Source organism: Trachurus trachurus, assembly GCF_905171665.1.
Source record: "Trachurus trachurus genome assembly, chromosome: 3".
Classification (NCBI taxonomy): domain Eukaryota; kingdom Metazoa; phylum Chordata; class Actinopteri; order Carangiformes; family Carangidae; genus Trachurus; species Trachurus trachurus.
In genome coordinates, this window is record NC_139893.1 from 10,977,961 (window position 1) to 10,996,312 (window position 18,352).

Genomic DNA, 18,352 nt, shown 5'->3' on the forward strand with positions numbered 1-18,352 from the left:
CCACCTCCTCCCCAACAGAGCACTTAAATACTTAAGCGTCATCTCTATTAGACTATAAACTACTACACTACTGATGTTAATGTAGTAGTTTATAGTCTAACCTACAACATTTGGGGATAAATATGTTCAACAAATCTATATAAGCTATATCTATATCTCATTTGTTTCAGAGTTGATTCATATTCTTTTAGTCTGTCCCATTTCAAGTGGATTAACTAGCCTACCTCTAATCCTCTCCTAATAACATACAACAAACACAGGACTATGCAAGTGTTAACAATGTTAGTCAGTGAGTTTAACTTATGATACATAAATCATGATTTTTGAGTTTCAATAAAATATATAAACTTGATTGAAGTTGATTCGACCATCACTATGTTTAATCTAAAATGTAGCCACCCCGTGGCCTTTTATGGTTACCCTACATTTCTACATTGTTTCAGTTCTCTTAGCAAAAAGCTGGTTTATCTTTCATAAGTCAGCAACATCTCAGCTGCAAGGTCTATAAATAGGCCTATGTAATTTGTTAGTTTACTGTACAATTTAAACTATTTTCAAACAATATGTAATCCTGCCATTTCAGTTGTTGTCATAATCATAATCTACCTAATGTGTGTATTTTTTGTCTTTGCAATCTAAGCAAGATGACGTAGACTCTTAGTTTTCCCCTTGTTTAAAAAAATAATATTTTTTACTCATTCAGTTCACTTTAACTTACCAAATCACATCCCCTTTGTATTTATTGTTCCCATTTACACCTAAACTATCTGTTTTACACGTTATATGATGTGTTTTCATAATCAAGTCTCTACTTTTGTTATATCAATCTGTTTTAAATAAAGTTTCGATTTTTTTTTCTGACGCCCCTCGGAGTTGTGGGATTGCAATGGCTGCCGTCTTGCGTGTAAACATACGCGTTGTGTTTACGAAGGCGGCAGTTTAAACATTTCGCAGCGGTAGTCTAAAGTTCAACATTACCTGGTCCAACTAAAACGCATGTATCCGACCACAAGTCATTCACTTTAATTGAGATTTTCAACATTTTAGTCCCAGAGAAAACGCGGTAGTTGCCACAGTTCGTAGCTAGCTTCGGCTCAGCTAACGCTAGCTGCTCCATTCGAGGTACGTAACTGTTTCATTTGATTTCATTTCATTTGTATTAAACGAGGAAAATACAATGTTTTTACTTACAGATCCTTAATTGGGTTACGGTTTATTTCCTTCACGTTTCCTCCTCTGAGTCACGCCAGTAACAAACCAACTTATGCGGAACGCTAAACTGCAAACCAACGTTATTATTGACACATAACAAGAGACAGGAGGGCAACTGTTGTGCGAACTGTTATGGTCAGAAATCGGGCTTTTCTTGTACCAAATCAGCATTTGTCAGTGTTTTATGACATCTGTAGATCAAATTATTTATCTCAGTTAATAATCACAGATTTACTGTTATTTTAGACAATCAAGTTCGTCGTTGTTACAAAGGATATTTGGGAAATTACTTTTCACATGGATGGTCATAAACAGCAGTTTGGTTGTGTTGCCGGCCGCACACATTTTCACCTCTTATACATTATATCATTATATTCCCACAGAGAATGGAGGACGATGTTTCTATGCACAGGCTGGAGGGGAGTGAACCAGGTGCCCAAGTTGGTGGTCTCATTGTAAAGAAGAAGAGTGCTGCTGCAGAGCCTCATGTTTTTCGGGCGCCCACTCCACGCACATCTTTGCTTGGGTTGGATCTGCTGGCAGCCCAGAAAAGGAAAGAGCGTGAGCTTAAGGAACAGGCAGAGGCTAACGATGAAGACAGAAATAGAAAGAAGTCAAAGGTTTCCTCCTACAAAGACTGGGAGGAAGGTAAAAGTGACTCGGGGTCTGATGATGAAGATAATGATGAGAGCAGAGGTGCTAAGAAGGAGAGGTAAGTGTCACCATCTTTCATGTCTGTTGTGAAAAAAAACCCACCCCCTATCTTTTATTATTAGTTATGTATTGCAGGATTATACTTTGTTCCCAGTTTACTCATCAAGTACCTTAGCAGCTACTAGTATATATTAAGTAAGACTGATGTGCAATATTTCATTTTTGTCCTAGCAGCAGGAAGTATCGTGTGACTGGATCTGAGACGCCCTCAAACCCTGGAGGGGTCAGTGAAGAGTTCAAACGGAGACACCAGCAGAGGGAGAAAGACAGACGCGAGCATGGTGTCTATGCCTCCTCCAAAGAGGACAGGAACAGAGAAAGAGACCGAGAAAGGAGCAGAGATAAAGGCAGAGACCGAAGAGGTGAAAGAGGTAGTTCAGCTTAAGACTTTCAGTCATCATCCAGCATCATTTATCAAGTTATTACATCGTAAATTGAAAGCATTTTGTTTTTGGACCAATAGTAGATAAGAATAAGACACCTTATATTTACATTTATTTATTTTAAACTTAAACTTAATTAGTACATCAGTCAAAACTCAAGTGTCAGCAGTCAGATGTATTGAGAGTAACTGTTCCTTGTCTCTGTCAGATGAGCGAGAGGGTAGCCACAGTCGTGGGAGCAGCAGCAGCCGGTCGGAGCGTGGGGAGCGCAGTGAGAGGAGCGAGCGGTCACAGAGAGATGGTTGGTCTGAACGCATCAGCCGGGGTAGTAAGAGAGATGAACCCCCAACACCACAGCATCGCCCAAGAGGTAGTTTTGTTTATTATTTGTTTGATTTCTTTCCCCTTCCTGTAATCGTAGTCATACAAAGCACCCCTAATCTCATTGTTTGACTAAACTATCTTGAATTTATACAGATGGTTTCACACCCTCGCACTCCAACTGGGATGAGGATGACAGCGGTTATGCCAGTTCCAGGCGTTCCCAGTGGGAGTCTCCGTCCCCTGCCCCATCTAACAGAGAGTCAGATCGCTCTGAGCGAAGCCATCGCTCTGGCCGAGAGAGTGAGAGGAGGGAAAGGTAAAACAACATCATTCGTTTTATTATCTCACATTTAGTTTTTTTGTAAATAAAACTTCATTGTTTAACATTTCAACTCACTCAAAAAATGCATAGCTGCTGAGCAACTAATGCCACCTGTTGCTTACATGACATGTGTCTGCTGTGTGCACAGGTCAGTCCGAGGGCGTTATCCTGATGACACACCACTGCCTACTCCATCCTATAAGTACAATGAGTGGGCCAATGACAGGAAGCACTTGGGATCTACACCTCGTTTGTCACAAGGAAAAGGTACTATGCTAAAAATAAACCGTTTTATTTTCATATGCAAGATTCAGAAACTGTATGTCTGATACCATTTTGTTCCTCTGTCTCTTCTTCAGGTAGGAAAGATGGCGAGGGAGGAATTATGTTTGATAATGTGGATGAGAAAGAACAGTGGGAGGAGGACCAGAAGGTGAGTGGTTGAGTTTGCCTCATAGAAATTAAGGATATCCTGGAGGTATTTTTTATTTATTTATTTTTGACAACTCTCACTATGTCACTTTCACAGCAAGCTGACAGAGATTGGTACATGATGGATGAAGGCTATGATGAGTTCCACAACCCTTTCACTGCCACGTCTGAGGACTATGTGAAGAAGAGGGAACAGATCCTCCAGAAGCAGACGCAGAAGAGGATATCTGCTCAGAAACGACAGATCAATGAGGTATAACCACAGTCCTCCATAATCAGAGTCATGTGTCTGTATACACCAATATTAGCTGTGTGTGTGTCAGCAGATTTGTCTCTTTAATGCCCCTCTCTGAGTTGAGTTTGCATGGCCTCAAACTGTATTCCCTCTTCCAGGATAATGAGCGGTGGGAAACCAACCGTATGCTGACCAGTGGTGTGGTGCAGAGGTTGGAGGTGGATGAAGATTTTGAGGAGGACAATGCTGCTAAGGTTCACCTGTTGGTTCACAACCTGGTCCCTCCTTTCCTGGACGGAAGAATAGTCTTCACTAAGCAGGTGACCATGACTACAATATTTAATAACAATATTTTATATATTTTTTGCTAGAACTGCAATTGTGGATTTTGTTTGTGATCCAAATATTTGAATGTGTGTGTTTGTTTCCTGCTTCAGCCAGAGCCTGTCATTCCTGTGAAAGATGCTACCTCCGACATGGCCATTATCGCTCGAAAGGGCAGCCAGCTTGTCCGTAAACATCGTGAGCAGAAAGAGCGCAAGAAGGTTGGTTGGATTTATAATTAAAATTACAGTATTTACAGTAAATGAGTATTACTTTCAAGCCAAATTAGAGACTTGTTGGTAAAAACAAAAAAACCTGTTCACTTTTGAATATGTCTGACCTGACTTTTAAAATCCTGGGTTTCCTGTTTGACATAAGTTTGAATCTGTGAACACAATTTTCTAACAATACATAAGGAGGATTGGTCTACATTGGTCTGTTTGATATCACAATATTAATAGAAACTCTTGGACCTAGTATTTTGAATAATCATAATTTTAAACTCAAGAGCCATATAAGTGACCAGTAGTTGTGTATGTTTGGTGAAATGCAGATTGTTCATTATTCTGCTGCCGTTGATGTAAACAAAGTTAAAGTTAAAACCAGTGTGTATGTCATTGTCATCAGTGTCCATCTGTATGCAGGGATATAAAAAAAAAGAGCAGACATCATCTTCATACTCTGCTGTTGAGAAATGTTAATGGGGTGTTTTGGTGCGCACCTGTCCAGTTGATAATGCCAGTGCTGTCTTACTTCATCACTTCAGTAAATAATTTATTCAAGATTACCTTACGTGGTTGATCATGACATTTCCACTGCTCACAACCCTCAGCAAGGTGAAAAAAACAAAAATGACATCAGATGCTTTGCGATCTTTTCTGTCTGTGCATTAAATTTCAATTTGAAGCTTTTATCTTCATAATCATTTGCTAAATTTGGAATCATGCACTTTCAGGCACAGCACAAACACTGGGAATTGGCAGGCACCAAGTTGGGAGATATCATGGGGATCAAGAAGAAAGAGGACGAAGAAGATGTCTCTGGAGGCAAACCGGTGGGAGAGGATGGCAAAGTGGACTACAGGTGACCAGACTGTTTATGCACATTTTAAATTGAGACAAAGTTTCAAATTTTGTTTGTGATAAACCCCAGTTTTAACTTGCAGAACTATAGAGAGTGATTGTCTGACCTGCTTGTTCTCTTTTTCTGCTCTAACAGAGCAGAGCAGAAATTTGCAGACCACATGAAGGAGAAGTCAGAGGCCAGCAGTGAGTTTGCTAAGAAGAAGACTCTCCTGGAGCAGAGACAGTACCTGCCTATTTTTGCTGTTAGGCAGCAACTTCTTAACATCATAAGGTAATTGATATACACAGAGAGTTTGCACCAGAACTGTGATGAGTTATTAGTAGATTATGTTATAACGGTGACTGTGTCAATGTCTATCTGCAGGGACAACAGTATTGTGATTGTCGTCGGGGAGACGGGGAGTGGAAAGACCACCCAGCTGACCCAGTATCTGCATGAGGATGGCTACACCAGCTACGGCATGGTGGGCTGTACTCAGCCCAGGAGAGTGGCGGCCATGAGTGTAGCCAAGAGAGTCAGCGAGGAGATCGGCACCAACCTCGGGGAAGAGGTGAGACGGCCGACGAGTGCACTACTGTGTGGTCCTTTATTTGTCTACATTTGCAATTAAAAAAACAAGTATTCATTTTATATTCTTGACATTTTTCAACATCTTGGCAGGTGATAACATTTATTTGTATTTAAACACAGTCTAAGAGCGGAATGATGCTAATAGCAACAGCTTAACAATCCTGTCCAATGGGTTTGAAAAAATTCTGAATGATCTATTATGGGGAAACCTGAACCAGGAAGTCACTTCAGCATTCAACAATTTGATTTCCAACAGTAACCCTTATCTTTTTTTTTCTTTTCCAAATAAGTACTTTTATAAGTACAGTAGAACAGTCAACATGACCAGAGTCTGAGTAGAGATACTGTCATGTCTTGTGTTCCTGTATCTTTGTTATGAAGTTGATTGAACTATCTTGTACAATACAGTGTTTAATGTACAGTATTGTGTAATGGCTGGTCTGTGGGTGCCCTGACACACTCATTCATCAAGTCAAATGTAGTGTAATACCACCATCTAGTGGACAAATGGAAAACACAACTTATGTGTCAGTGGCCTGGGGTCTGAACTTAAGAGTGTGAGTAAAGGGGAAACACTGGAGAGGCGTAATTATGTAGAACTTTTGCTACAATGTCACAAACACTGACACTAGATAATATTTTTCATTTTAAATAATACAAATAATTGATAAATAATAAAAGATAATTTGCTGATGTCTCTGTAATATGTAAAAACATTGAAGTACATACAAATTATTTTCAGTTGATTACTGACCGATTGTTTCCTGCAGGTGGGCTACGCAATCCGTTTTGAGGACTGCACATCAGAGAAAACTCTGATAAAGTACATGACAGATGGTATCCTGCTCAGGGAGTCGCTGAGGGAGTCAGACCTGGACCACTACAGTGCTGTGATCATGGACGAGGCTCATGAACGCTCCCTGAATACTGATGTACTGTTTGGACTGTTACGTGAGGTCAGTACACCGCTTCCTTTAATACACTCTTTAAAAAATAGATTTCTCTTCATTTCCAAGTCCTGCAGCTGTGTGTACCAAGTGGTTTAGTGAGGATTTAATGATGTTCTCACTCTCATCATTTCTGCTTCCTGCTAGGTCGTATCTCGACGCACTGACCTGAAACTCATTGTGACGTCTGCAACGATGGACTCAGACAAGTTTGCAGCGTTTTTTGGCAACGTACCCATTTTCCATATTCCAGGAAGAACATTCCCAGTGGACATCTTGTTTAGTAAGGTATGCTCATGTGTCCACTCTAGATTCTAGTTATAATAATAATACACTATACACAATCTTCATACTCAAATTGAAATGTGAGCTAAATTTGGGTACATGGTGAAAAGCCATGAGTTATCATGGTGTTTTTATTTCACGTTGGATTGATAGTGAGTATTGTGTGATTTTTGTAGACTCCTCAGGAGGACTATGTGGAGGCAGCAGTGAAACAGGCCCTGCAGATCCACCTCAGTGGGATGGTGGGAGACATCCTCATCTTTATGCCTGGACAGGAGGATATCGAGGTGAGCGATGTGGCTGCTGTCATCACTCAAATGATTGTTGTGTATTATCATTGCATAAAGGACTGTGATTTAAATTTTATGTAGATATGGTGCTGCATAAATATGTTTAGAGATCTGTTTTTGTTTTTGTTTTGGCAAAATATGGGAGTCAAAGTATTTTTCTCTCCCTGCAGGTAACTTCAGATCAGATTGTGGAGCGGTTGGAAGACTTGGAGAATTCTCCACCTCTGGCTGTGTTGCCCATTTACTCCCAGCTGCCATCTGACCTCCAGGCCAAGATCTTCCAGAAGGTTCCTTTTTTTTTTTTTTTTTTTACATTTGAATGGATTTCCGTTATTTCACATGCATATTTTTAGAGCATGTAATTGACACAAGAAAGGAAATGTAGATGACCTTGTGCTAACAGCCATTATTCTCTCCTGTGCTAGGCTCCAGATGGTGTGAGGAAATGCATTGTTGCCACAAATATCGCTGAGACTTCCCTCACTGTGGACGGAATCATGTTTGTTGTGGATGCAGGATACTGCAAACTAAAGGTACATGGCCAAAACTCACATTATGAATGAATTGTATGTGTACTGACATCTTCTTGTTGTTGTGTCATTTAAGAAGATAAACAACATTAGGTTTTACTCACCTCTTTTCCCCCTTTTTCTTGAAAAACAGGTTTTCAATCCTCGTATTGGTATGGATGCACTGCAGGTCTATCCCATCAGCCAGGCTAACGCCAACCAGCGATCTGGCAGAGCAGGACGTACAGGTCCGGGGCAGTGTTACAGGTGAGAGTTTGGCCTTTTTGTGCTGTCAGTCCACTCGTGTAGACACAAACACATGCACAAAATCACACATCAAGAGGTGAGATAGAAATAATGCATATTTTGGGGTTTTATCTTATGTATCTCCTAACTCGCTTTTAGTCGTCAATACAGAGAGAGTAGGGCTGCACAGTTATGAAGAAAATGTGAATTAATTAATTAATCACGGTTGAGATCACAATTCTCTCACGATCCTTGAGCAACATATTCCCTCTTTATTATAATTGCATCACATATTTTCTTCAGGAAGATAGAAAAGCTATTGCGATCATTACTGTAATATGAGACTCATTAACTTTGCACAGCCAGGGTATCCCATTTCTCCCAATGTAAATTAAATAAACTGTATGCTGTATGATCTAACATGAATGTGCAGACCTGGTACATTGTAAACCTTGATCAAAATCCTTGTTCGACAGTTTACTGTCTAATAAATCACATTTTTATGACTTCAAACAGGAATGGAGGCATGTGAATAAATACACAAGCCTTCATTCCTGTTTGAAGCCTCAAAATTTTGATCTATTAGATTTATTTATTCCTCCTTCAGACTTGACCTGCTTCATGGTTCAACCAACAATGTACCACCGATAGTAAAACATGAATGACAAACTTTTTAGAAGTTGAAGTATAGACCACAGCAGCAGTATATTATAATGTATCCGACTCGTTGTCATTGTGACATACTCATTAGTATTGTTTGTAGGTCATCAAGTGGTGTAACACAGGTTTTTCATTTGTTGTTACGGCTCAAGAAGAAAAGAGAGTGATTTGTGTTTGATGTAGCTCATCTGCTACTAATGTAAACATCGCAGAATTATTATGTGAAAATGAGGAAGACGCAGGTGAATTAAGGCTGCGATTCCAAAACGAGTAATTGTTAACTTAAGCCCCGACTGAGAATCTAGACATTCTTCTTTTGTCATTCTTCTTATGGCCTCCTCAGAGCAGGAACATACATTAGTTTCCCACTCTGGTATCTCTCAGCTCACAGTCTTCACACGGCTTACACAGCTTTACACAGACTACAGTTGAGGTGTTTTAGTAGCTGTGTGTGTGTGTGTATGTGTTAGAGTGCAAAGAGTGAGTCATGCCGGTTTACTCCCCATGCATGATGAATTCCCCTCTCCAAGACCCCTTTAGCTGTACTACAGGCACTTACACACAAAAATCGAAACCTCCATATCCATTGTTTCCCTAAGTAAACGGAAGCTTCCTAAATTTTCCTCTTTGCAGCTGATCTTCTTGGTTTATTTAAATCCCACAGACAACAAAGAATAAAATCATTCACATTAGTGCCACATCACACGATGGTCCCTAGAAGTTTGTCCTCCATCCCTGTTTGAACAGTGTTTCAGTTTACATCAAAAATTAAAATGTGTGTGAACAAACCAGCTGTATATTTCACCTGTTTAGATTAAACTGTCCCTGTGGCCTCCTCTCTGTTCAGGCTCTACACTCAGAGTGCTTATAAGAACGAGATGCTGACTACCACCATACCAGAGATCCAGAGGACCAACCTGGCCAACGTAGTCCTGCTGCTGAAGTCTCTGGGCGTCCAGGATTTGCTGCTCTTCCACTTCATGGATCCACCACCTGAGGACAACATGCTCAACTCCATGTACCAGCTCTGGATCCTGGGCGCTCTGGACAACACAGGTGGGTGGCGAGCACGGAGGCGTCATAATATTTTATCATGACACATACATCTACGGTGAATGGTTTTCAGTATGTTTCGATGTGTTTTGATGCTTTGAGACTTAATAAGAGCTGTGTTGTTTTTTTGGTGGTTTTTTTTATTGAGGAGATTTGATTTTGATGTCGTGGTTCCCAACCTTTTTTGGCTTGTGACCCCATTTTGACATCACAAATTTCTGGCAACCCCGTCAATCAAGATGCGCGAGCTCAGATGTTTTTATATGCTGCATTTTATTTGAACTCGATTTATATTCGAGAAAGTGAAAGCATAGAATACAGTTGTTTAAGATTGTGTGTGGTGTTTTTAATCATAATTTTAAAAAGAATAATGATTAGTTAAAAAGAATATATATATTTTTTTAAATTAATAACTAGACATTTCAGGTAACCCCATTTGAATTCCAGGCGACCCCATGTGGGGTCCCGACCCCAAGGTTGAAAAACACGGTTTTAATGTTTGTGATTGCATATGCGCTACAAACATGTGTGTGTGTGTGTGTGTGTGTATTATAATATCAAATCATTTCACCCTGGTCTTTTTTTTTTACCCCAGTTAAATGCCATCGAAAAGTTAAAAGGCCTAAAACAGGCACATAAATAACTAACATTACATTTTGTATTTATGAATGCTAATGTGCCGACTGACGTGTGTACTGTATAATTAATTTATATTTTACACACTACTCGGTCTACATTTCAGTAAATTAATAATTAAACAGTGAATGTCAATCAGCTGCTGGTAATGTCTCCGAATTGTCACACAAAACTTTACCCTATCCCCCCTTTTGAATTGATGCTGGTAGCAGCACGCGATGCTCAGCCCAGAGCAGTGTTATACAGTACGTACAGTAGTCGCATACGATTGGGCCAAACAACGAAATTATCCCCCTTTTGAGATGAAGATGAAGATGCGACACAGATTATTGTGGATCAGAGCTACTGCATAGAGATGCTGACACTGCAGACACAGACAGGAGACTAGCATGTGTAAAGGATGCTGCAGTGATGATGCAGACGCTGCAAACAGGCCTGGAGGAGGTAGTTGTGAGGTTTAGCCAGTGGAGTAATTGCCTAGTAACTGATCCTGTGTTTGATTTGACTGGTCGGGTCTCATTTCTGTCTCATCCTTAGCCAGATTCCAGGGGATTTAGGGATTTGGGGATAAGGGGGGACTTTTGATGATTCCCTGTATGGTGTGTTAACAGCAGATTATCTCTGATTAAGGCTTACCTGCCCCAAACTGGCTGCTCTGCTTCTCTGCTTTTCCTCCTCATAAGCTTCTTAGACTCTGTCGTCTAATCATTTAAATCAGAACTGGTAAAGTTTTTGATCTCGCTTCTTTTTTCTGTACAAGTATTCTCAGCTGTCAGCAGTTCATCCTCCTCTCTCATGGTGATAGACAAATAAGTGTCACATTATGCTTGCCTCACCCTCATGCCAGCAGGCTTTTGATGGAAAAGAAGCTTATCACTTGGCTTATGCTTGTCCTTTCTACATTTTTTCCACATCTCACGCAACGGTGTGACCTTGTAATTGTGTTTTCTTTTGCCCTTTCAGGTGGTTTGACACCGACGGGGCGTCTGATGGTGGAGTTTCCCCTCGACCCCGCCCTCTCCAAGATGCTGATTGTGTCCTGCGACATGGGCTGCAGTGCTGACATCCTCATCATCGTCTCCATGTTGTCTGTGCCGGCCATCTTCTACAGACCCAAGGTAAGTCTCATTTAATGCAGTTAATGCAAAACTGAAACCGAGACTTTAGTATTCACTTACTGTAAAGTGTCAGTACAAAATAGATGGGAGGCTTCCAACCCAATGCTATATATTTCTGAGAATCCATTTGTGTTAATGTATTTAGCTGTGCTAAAATAGCTATAATCCATACTTATTGTATTTACAGTGGATCACGTAGACTGAATGGGGTGAAACCACAGAGAGTTATGATCTGACCCTGCAGTTCTCCTCAGCTCTGTGGTGCCTAATGACATTTCATTGTTTGGGGTTTCCAGCCCAGAAAAATACTGTTGTGGTTCACTTTCACTGCTCTCACAGTATTATTTTTGGCAGCTGCTTTCAGTAAAAAGAAACTAAAATCCAACTATATAGAGTGCCTGCTCAACACCGAACAGCAGACTTCATGTGAACAGTGGAAAGTAAAACATGAAACATAAACATTCGACTTAAATTTGCGAGGTATGCAAAAAGCAGGACTCCAAATGAATGCTTGGGTGTCTGCTGGATGAGCAAATATGCAAGTGTTGGCTAATAAATTAGCAGTATCATCTTTTAAGGAGGCATCTATCTATCACGAGTTCAACTTCACAGTATGTTTTAATCTTCATGGCCAAAACAATGTTCCTTTTTTTTGTGTCGCAGGGTCGTGAGGAGGAGAGTGACCAGGTGAGGGAGAAATTTGCGGTCCCGGAGAGCGACCACCTCACCTTCCTTAACGTCTACATGCAGTGGAAGAACAACAACTACTCCAGCGTCTGGTGCAACGAGCACTTCATCCACACCAAGGCCATGCGCAAGGTCGGACTCCCACTGCTGCTTCTCACTCTTCAAATTCTGAGTTGTTTTCTTGCCTTCAGTCAGGTTTTTGTATCAATGTTGTTAACAGTTCAGGTGCTTTAAGGACAAAATACTATAGCGGTTAGTCTGTATGTATGGCAACCTCTGATATTTCATTTTGTGACACTCAGTGATGCATTTTTGCATCAAAGAAATTGTTTAATATGTTTATGGTCACTCGAGACTGTCTAACAGGTATCGCTTGTTTTCTATATGGCTCCTCCTCCAATACAAACTCTTCTTGTGCAGGTGCGTGAGGTGCGTTCCCAGCTGAAGGACATCATGGTCCAGCAGAGGATGAACCTGGTTTCCTGTGGCTCAGACTGGGACATCATCAGGAAGTGCATATGTGCTGCTTACTTCCACCAGGCTGCCAAGCTCAAGGTACTTTCTGCACTCCGGGTTTTCCTCAGTTAATATGTTACGCCTAGTGGCAACTGGTTGTGGCAGATTTATAGCAGCATAATTACAGAGTGGTGAAATATCCCTTCTGGCCTCACATTAATACAGCACTAAGATCTGAAAGGGAATTTGAAATCATGACTATATAATCAAGGTTCTCAGTTTGACTTATGAGTTGCTGGCTAACCCAAGCAATCGTGGCAGTGTTGGATATACTTAAAATTCATTTTCCTGCTGCCTGAGCCAGGTGAAGAAGCAAATTAGCCCAGATGACCTGTTTTGCTCTGACCTCAAGGTGCCCCGTTGATGGAGGCACAAACACACACAGTTAAACTTTCGCACACCAAAGCACACGGGGTCCCATTTTCCTCATCCATAAATTCTGAGTCACACATTTAATTTGTTATTTATGCATGTGTTTGCTCCCAGGGCATTGGGGAGTATGTGAACGTGAGGACAGGCATGCCATGCCACCTCCATCCCACCAGCTCCCTGTTCGGTATGGGCTACACTCCCGACTACATCATCTACCACGAGCTTGTCATGACCACCAAGGTAAAGAAATCCGTCCGCCACAGAACACGTCGCCAGCATGAAAACAATTAATGATGCATGTGTTGTTGATGTTCAATTTGTGCTTTGTGTTGCAGGAGTACATGCAGTGTGTGACTGCAGTGGATGGGGAGTGGCTGGCAGAACTGGGGCCCATGTTTTACAGCATCAAACATGCAGGAAAAAGCAGACAGGTAAGGAAAGACATGGCTGGTGCATGCTCAGTGCATATTAGGTTCAGTTACAGCTCAGACAACAGCATGTAGACGGGAATGACTTTTGTTGTGGGGCGGATTTTCGTCTTTTAGTTCCAATTCAGTCAAGGATATTTTCTTGTCACTGGTATGCAACCATTCTTTGACTTTTCTGAATAGTATTTAGGGCGTGAAGAGGAATGAATGGCCAGTAATTCACATCCCTGTGTTGAAAGCCAGATCTGTGAAGAAGTGATATCTTAGTTCGGTGTTAAAGAATCTGACTGGTTTGGACTCCGGGATGAACAGAAATAAGATGCAATAAGATGGAAACTATCACATTAAAGTGCAATGTTTGACTCTCCACCCACTTATGGTCAAACAGAGGGTGGGTGTATCTGCTGTACTGACTAAAATAAATCGTAATGTTTGTCTTATTTCTCCTTATATTATACCTTTCTCATCTCTTCTGGTTGCACTTGCAGGAGAACCGTCGGCGAGCCAAAGAGGAGCTCACCAACATGGAGGAGGAGATGGCCATGGCTGAGGAGCAGCTGAAAGCACGTCGCGAGGAGCAGGACAAGAAGAACAACACTGGCACTGTTAAGTAAGTCAGCGACCATCTCCCGTCCTTTTGGTCCCTCTTCACACATGGGCCTCAGCCAACAATGGTTCCCTGTGGTCCTCATTTTCCATACACAGTCAAGAAAGAAACGTTTAATTTACCTACCTCACTGCCAATCCATATCTCCACCCGCCCCTCCTCCTCCTCCTCCTCCTCCTCCTCGTTCTCTCCCACTCTCTCTATTCCAACTCTCTCACTCTTCATGATGAGCTTTTCTCACCTCTGGTCCCTCCAGACGAGACAAAAAGAAATAATATTGACTCTTGGCTGACCCCCATTACTGCAGCAATTTAAATTGTGCCATAGCAGAGCAGAGAAAGGAGGCGAACGTTCATTTTCAAATTAGACCAAAAAATTAATTTCACACCCATCCAGGAGCTTTACACAGAGAAATAATGTTATAAAGACAGATTTAAAAAAGAACTTTTATAGTTAATTAATCAGCTGGTTTATCTGTCTAGAGTTTCTGTGACGACGCCTGTGACAGATCTTTTAAAAATAATCACACTCGAGGTATAGGATTAAGAATTAGATTTAAGCGGAGGAAGTTCAGTATGTGATAATGAACGCTGAACGCTCTCCCCGGGCTCTTGGCTTCCTTTGTCCTCCAGCAGGCCCCACATGCGTCTCCTCTATGGGTTCACTGCCACCAGGATGAAATAATTCGTCAGATAAGCCTTCATGTGCCGACCGCTCCATCACCTGTCTCCCCGCTCACCGGCACAGATCGGTGGTGTGAATTTGGAAACAGCCCATTTACCTGTTTTATGTGTAAATGTAAAGCTGCATTAGCTTAGCTGTTTTAGTCATTTTTATAATCATATCAATAACAAGAGCTGCAAGTGGAGTGGGTTCCCTTGTTGTTCCTTATCAAGCGCTTACAGGTGAGTAGCACAAGTTTTAGCTCAATGTATATGTAGAGCTGGACGTGAACCTCAATACTCTGCTGCTTTTACAACTGAGTTTTAGACGGTGGGCAAATGGAAAAAACAAAATATTTCACTGTGTTAAGAAGGCTTGGTGTTATTATTCATCTTTTCCTGACATTTTACAGACTTCACAATTAGTAGATTATTCTAGAAATAAATATGCAGATGAATTGATCTTTTAAAAAGGACAAAAGTACCTGCAGCCCTTTCTATCAAAGCTCTGAAAGTTGTCATCAAATCCACGATCAGGTTTGGAGTGGACAACCTTACTTATTCAGTGTTTTTGATTAAAATGATCATTTCCCAAATTTCAAATTAATACAAATGCCTATGTATGCTTCATATTTTCGCCGACCACTTTTGACTGCAGGGTGTGTATGTATAGATTTATGGATATAATTTTGCTACGTTTCCAGGCAGCCATCGGTTTCTGTTCATCTCTGCACGAGTTGAAAATCCATTAGAAGAAACTTATTTGAGTGTAATCCATCACGGTGTGCATGAAGTGTGTCTTAATATTTGTCAAGGTTAGACTGATATCATGTACTGGTGCCAATTTAGTTACATGTTAATTTGGAAAGTCTGAATTTTGGCTCAAGAATAGTAATACTATGTATGATTAAAAAATCAATGCAGGCCTAATAGATTTTCATAGTGAATAAATGATCAGAGTAGCTGATCTAAGTGTGAACAGTTAGTGGGAAAAAAAACTTTCTTATTAACACTGGCAAACATGAATTGTAATAATTCAAAACATGCACAATGACAGTAAAGTAAATCTGTGTGCACTTGTTCCACAACAGCAGTGCACAGGTGTAGACAAGAACAAGTAGGAGCTCACGTATGGAGCGAAACAACTATTTCTCTTGAAGGGAACAGAGAGAGGGGGACACAGTGACAGAAGGGGGTTATGGCCTGATGGTTGTAATTGCTGCAGGTGCGTGTGTGTGTGTGTGTGTGTGTGTGTGTGTGTGTGTGTGTGTGAGGAAGAGAGAGAGAGAGAGATGAGGGAAGTGTGGGCAGTGTGAGGGTGTCACGCTGCTGTAATTAAAGATGATAGATTGTGCTGTCAGAGGCGTCAGGCTCTACGTCCCAACACTCTTCACAGAGACACCAGCCTGTCTTTTCACTCTCCTCCAGTCTTGGCTGTTTTCATTTTCACATTCAGCTGCGGAGGCCTCTCTTCCTCACACTTTCAGCCTTTCCTTTTTCAATTAAAAAAAAGACACATTTACAGTCTTAATTTAAACAATGTTAGTGTTTGATTAAATATAGCGAATATAGAATAGAGCAAAACTGATCTCGCTTCTGATTTTTTTCTTTTCCCTCCACCTCAGGGCAGTGAAAATCTGCACACCAGGAAGAAAAGAGCAGGCCCCCATGACGCCCAGACGCACCCCTGCCCGCTTTGGACTGTAGTAACCCCTAAAAAGCCCAACAACCACCTAGAGAACTCATTGTCATCCAGATGTGGACCACACCAGCACAAAGAATCACTGTAACTTCCAGCTGCCATTTGTCCCTGCAAGCATGGCCAGAATCAAATCAACTGCAGTTCATCTACAGACCACTAGAGTGAGAACTTGTATAAGGCACAAGGCTCAAAGAGGAGCCAGGGCCATCAAGACGCCTCGCTCCGCCCTCATCAGCCAGCTGTTTCCATAATAACAGAAAATTCAAAGCAAGACTGAAAGGATATGTTGTTGTTTTTTTTCTTGTATATACTGTATTTATACATGGCCATTACTGGAAGTGTTTATACAGATGTTTGAACATGATGATTTTACCTGCATTAGAAACATTTAATTTTCTACATGCTGTTTTTTTTCTCATCGTAAGTGTATTGTCACAGAGAGGCTGATAGATACTGATCTAATTTCAATGTTACTTGTGTCTTTACTAGTTCTTGTACTCTTGTGGCTCGAACAGTGAGTGTGGCACCATGAAGTGCTCCTTGACACACTGAAGCACTATTCAAACTGTACTTGTGGCATAAGTGTCTTCACACTCTAGGTTTGCATTGTAACTAACACACACACACACAACACACTCATGCAAGCTTAGGCAATTGACCTTTTTGTACTTTGAGTTCCCCTTGTTCCAATAATGTAATGTACCACAGCTCTGCTTCATACAAAACCATCACCATGCTGGATTAAACATAATCAACTGGTTTATTTTCATGGTCTTTGTGTTAGGAAAAAAAAAAAAAAGGCGAAGTTTCCTTTGCAGGTTTCCTAGTCTGAATGTTTGCAAACATGTCTTTTTAAATGAGTAAACAATGTGCTTTTGTCGATGTTGGCCCTGGGCTGCCCTCTCGGCTGATCAGAATATCACTCAGCTTCACATAGACCGGTCTGCCTGTAACAAAACAGTTCAGTGAAGGCCATGTTTGGATAGTGACAGGGCTTCTTTTCTCTTCTCTACATGCAACGCAGACAGCAGGGGGACGGCTAATGGATTTTTTTTTTCTCTCAACATCTTTTGTACAAGGAAAAAAAATAAAAATAAATGTTAGCTATTTTTCTAATCCAAGGTGATTTCATTTAATGTTGCAGTTACTAATGTGTCTTTTTGTGCACTGCAAGGGCCTAAAATAATGATGTCATTTGAAGCATTTCAAGTTAGTTTTGCGGTGGATGAATGATGAGCTCAATAAGTGAAAGTGATGCAAATTATGAAGTGGCATGGGGCTCTTCAGTGAAGGCTCTCTTATGTACCTAGAAAAACAAAGGCAGGATGAATGGTTCATTTCAAAGTTCCCAGCTGTGCACACGCTCTCTGCCCACCATCCTTTTCTAACACCAGAGACTTAATCAGGTAACTACACTTCTGCAGTGCAACAAATGGTTATTTTTATCCTCTTAAGATACAGATTTCTTCCACATTAACCATTTGTATCTTAACTTTAAAAAACAAACAACTTTTAATTACATTGAGCCCAAGGGGGAGTTTGTAAAATATAAGAAAATAGTGAAAGCACATTTTTCTATATAGTCCAAGATGAAGAGAAGCTTCAGTACCTCACAACTGAGGAGCTGAACTTGCAAATTGGTTGACATTTAAACAAAGCTGCTTAAACGACTATCAGATAATCACTGATGAATCTTCAATTGATCAATACGTTTTCTCTGCTCTGCTTCAAACTGCTCATTGTTGGATCAACAACATATACAGACAGAAACTTGACTACATCATGTCAAAGAAAAGCAGCAACTCCACAATTAAAACCATGTTCATCAAAACTTGAGCAATGACTTAATTAATGGATAATTAAAACAGTTGCTGAGCAACTTTCTGTCAATTAAATAGTTGTATAATAATTGTTTAAATCCTCACATTTTATTTGCTCATATTGTTGCCGAATCATTTTCTGTCAATCAAAAGCTTCTTATTTCTGTAAGATTTGTTCATCTAAAAGGAGAATACATGATGAAGACACTGGT

At 40.7% G+C, this 18,352-nt stretch overlaps 1 protein-coding gene across 4 annotated transcripts; it reads left to right on the forward strand.

Annotated features, from left to right (window-relative positions):
- The first annotated feature begins 883 nt into the window (after positions 1-883).
- Positions 884-17,338, forward strand: dhx38 (DEAH (Asp-Glu-Ala-His) box polypeptide 38). Of its 4 annotated transcripts, none has more exons than XM_084001648.1 (27): positions 884-1,122; positions 1,596-1,924; positions 2,098-2,297; positions 2,518-2,679; positions 2,787-2,949; positions 3,104-3,222; positions 3,315-3,388; positions 3,485-3,640; positions 3,781-3,942; positions 4,060-4,167; positions 4,902-5,029; positions 5,165-5,302; positions 5,396-5,582; positions 6,373-6,558; positions 6,697-6,837; positions 7,011-7,121; positions 7,295-7,411; positions 7,550-7,657; positions 7,788-7,900; positions 9,387-9,595; positions 11,192-11,346; positions 12,010-12,165; positions 12,454-12,588; positions 13,036-13,161; positions 13,257-13,352; positions 13,838-13,959; positions 16,244-17,338. In XM_084001648.1, the coding sequence occupies exons 2-27, from the start codon at positions 1,599-1,601 to the stop codon at positions 16,323-16,325; spliced, it is 3,780 nt and encodes a 1,259-aa protein (XP_083857774.1). In that variant the 5' UTR covers positions 884-1,122; positions 1,596-1,598; the 3' UTR covers positions 16,326-17,338. The 4 variants fall into 4 exon arrangements, with proteins under 4 accessions (XP_083857774.1, XP_083857776.1, XP_083857775.1 ...); XM_084001650.1 differs by having other exon boundaries at positions 2,098-2,288; XM_084001649.1 differs by having other exon boundaries at positions 2,101-2,297.
- Positions 17,339-18,352: the final 1,014 nt, after the last annotated feature.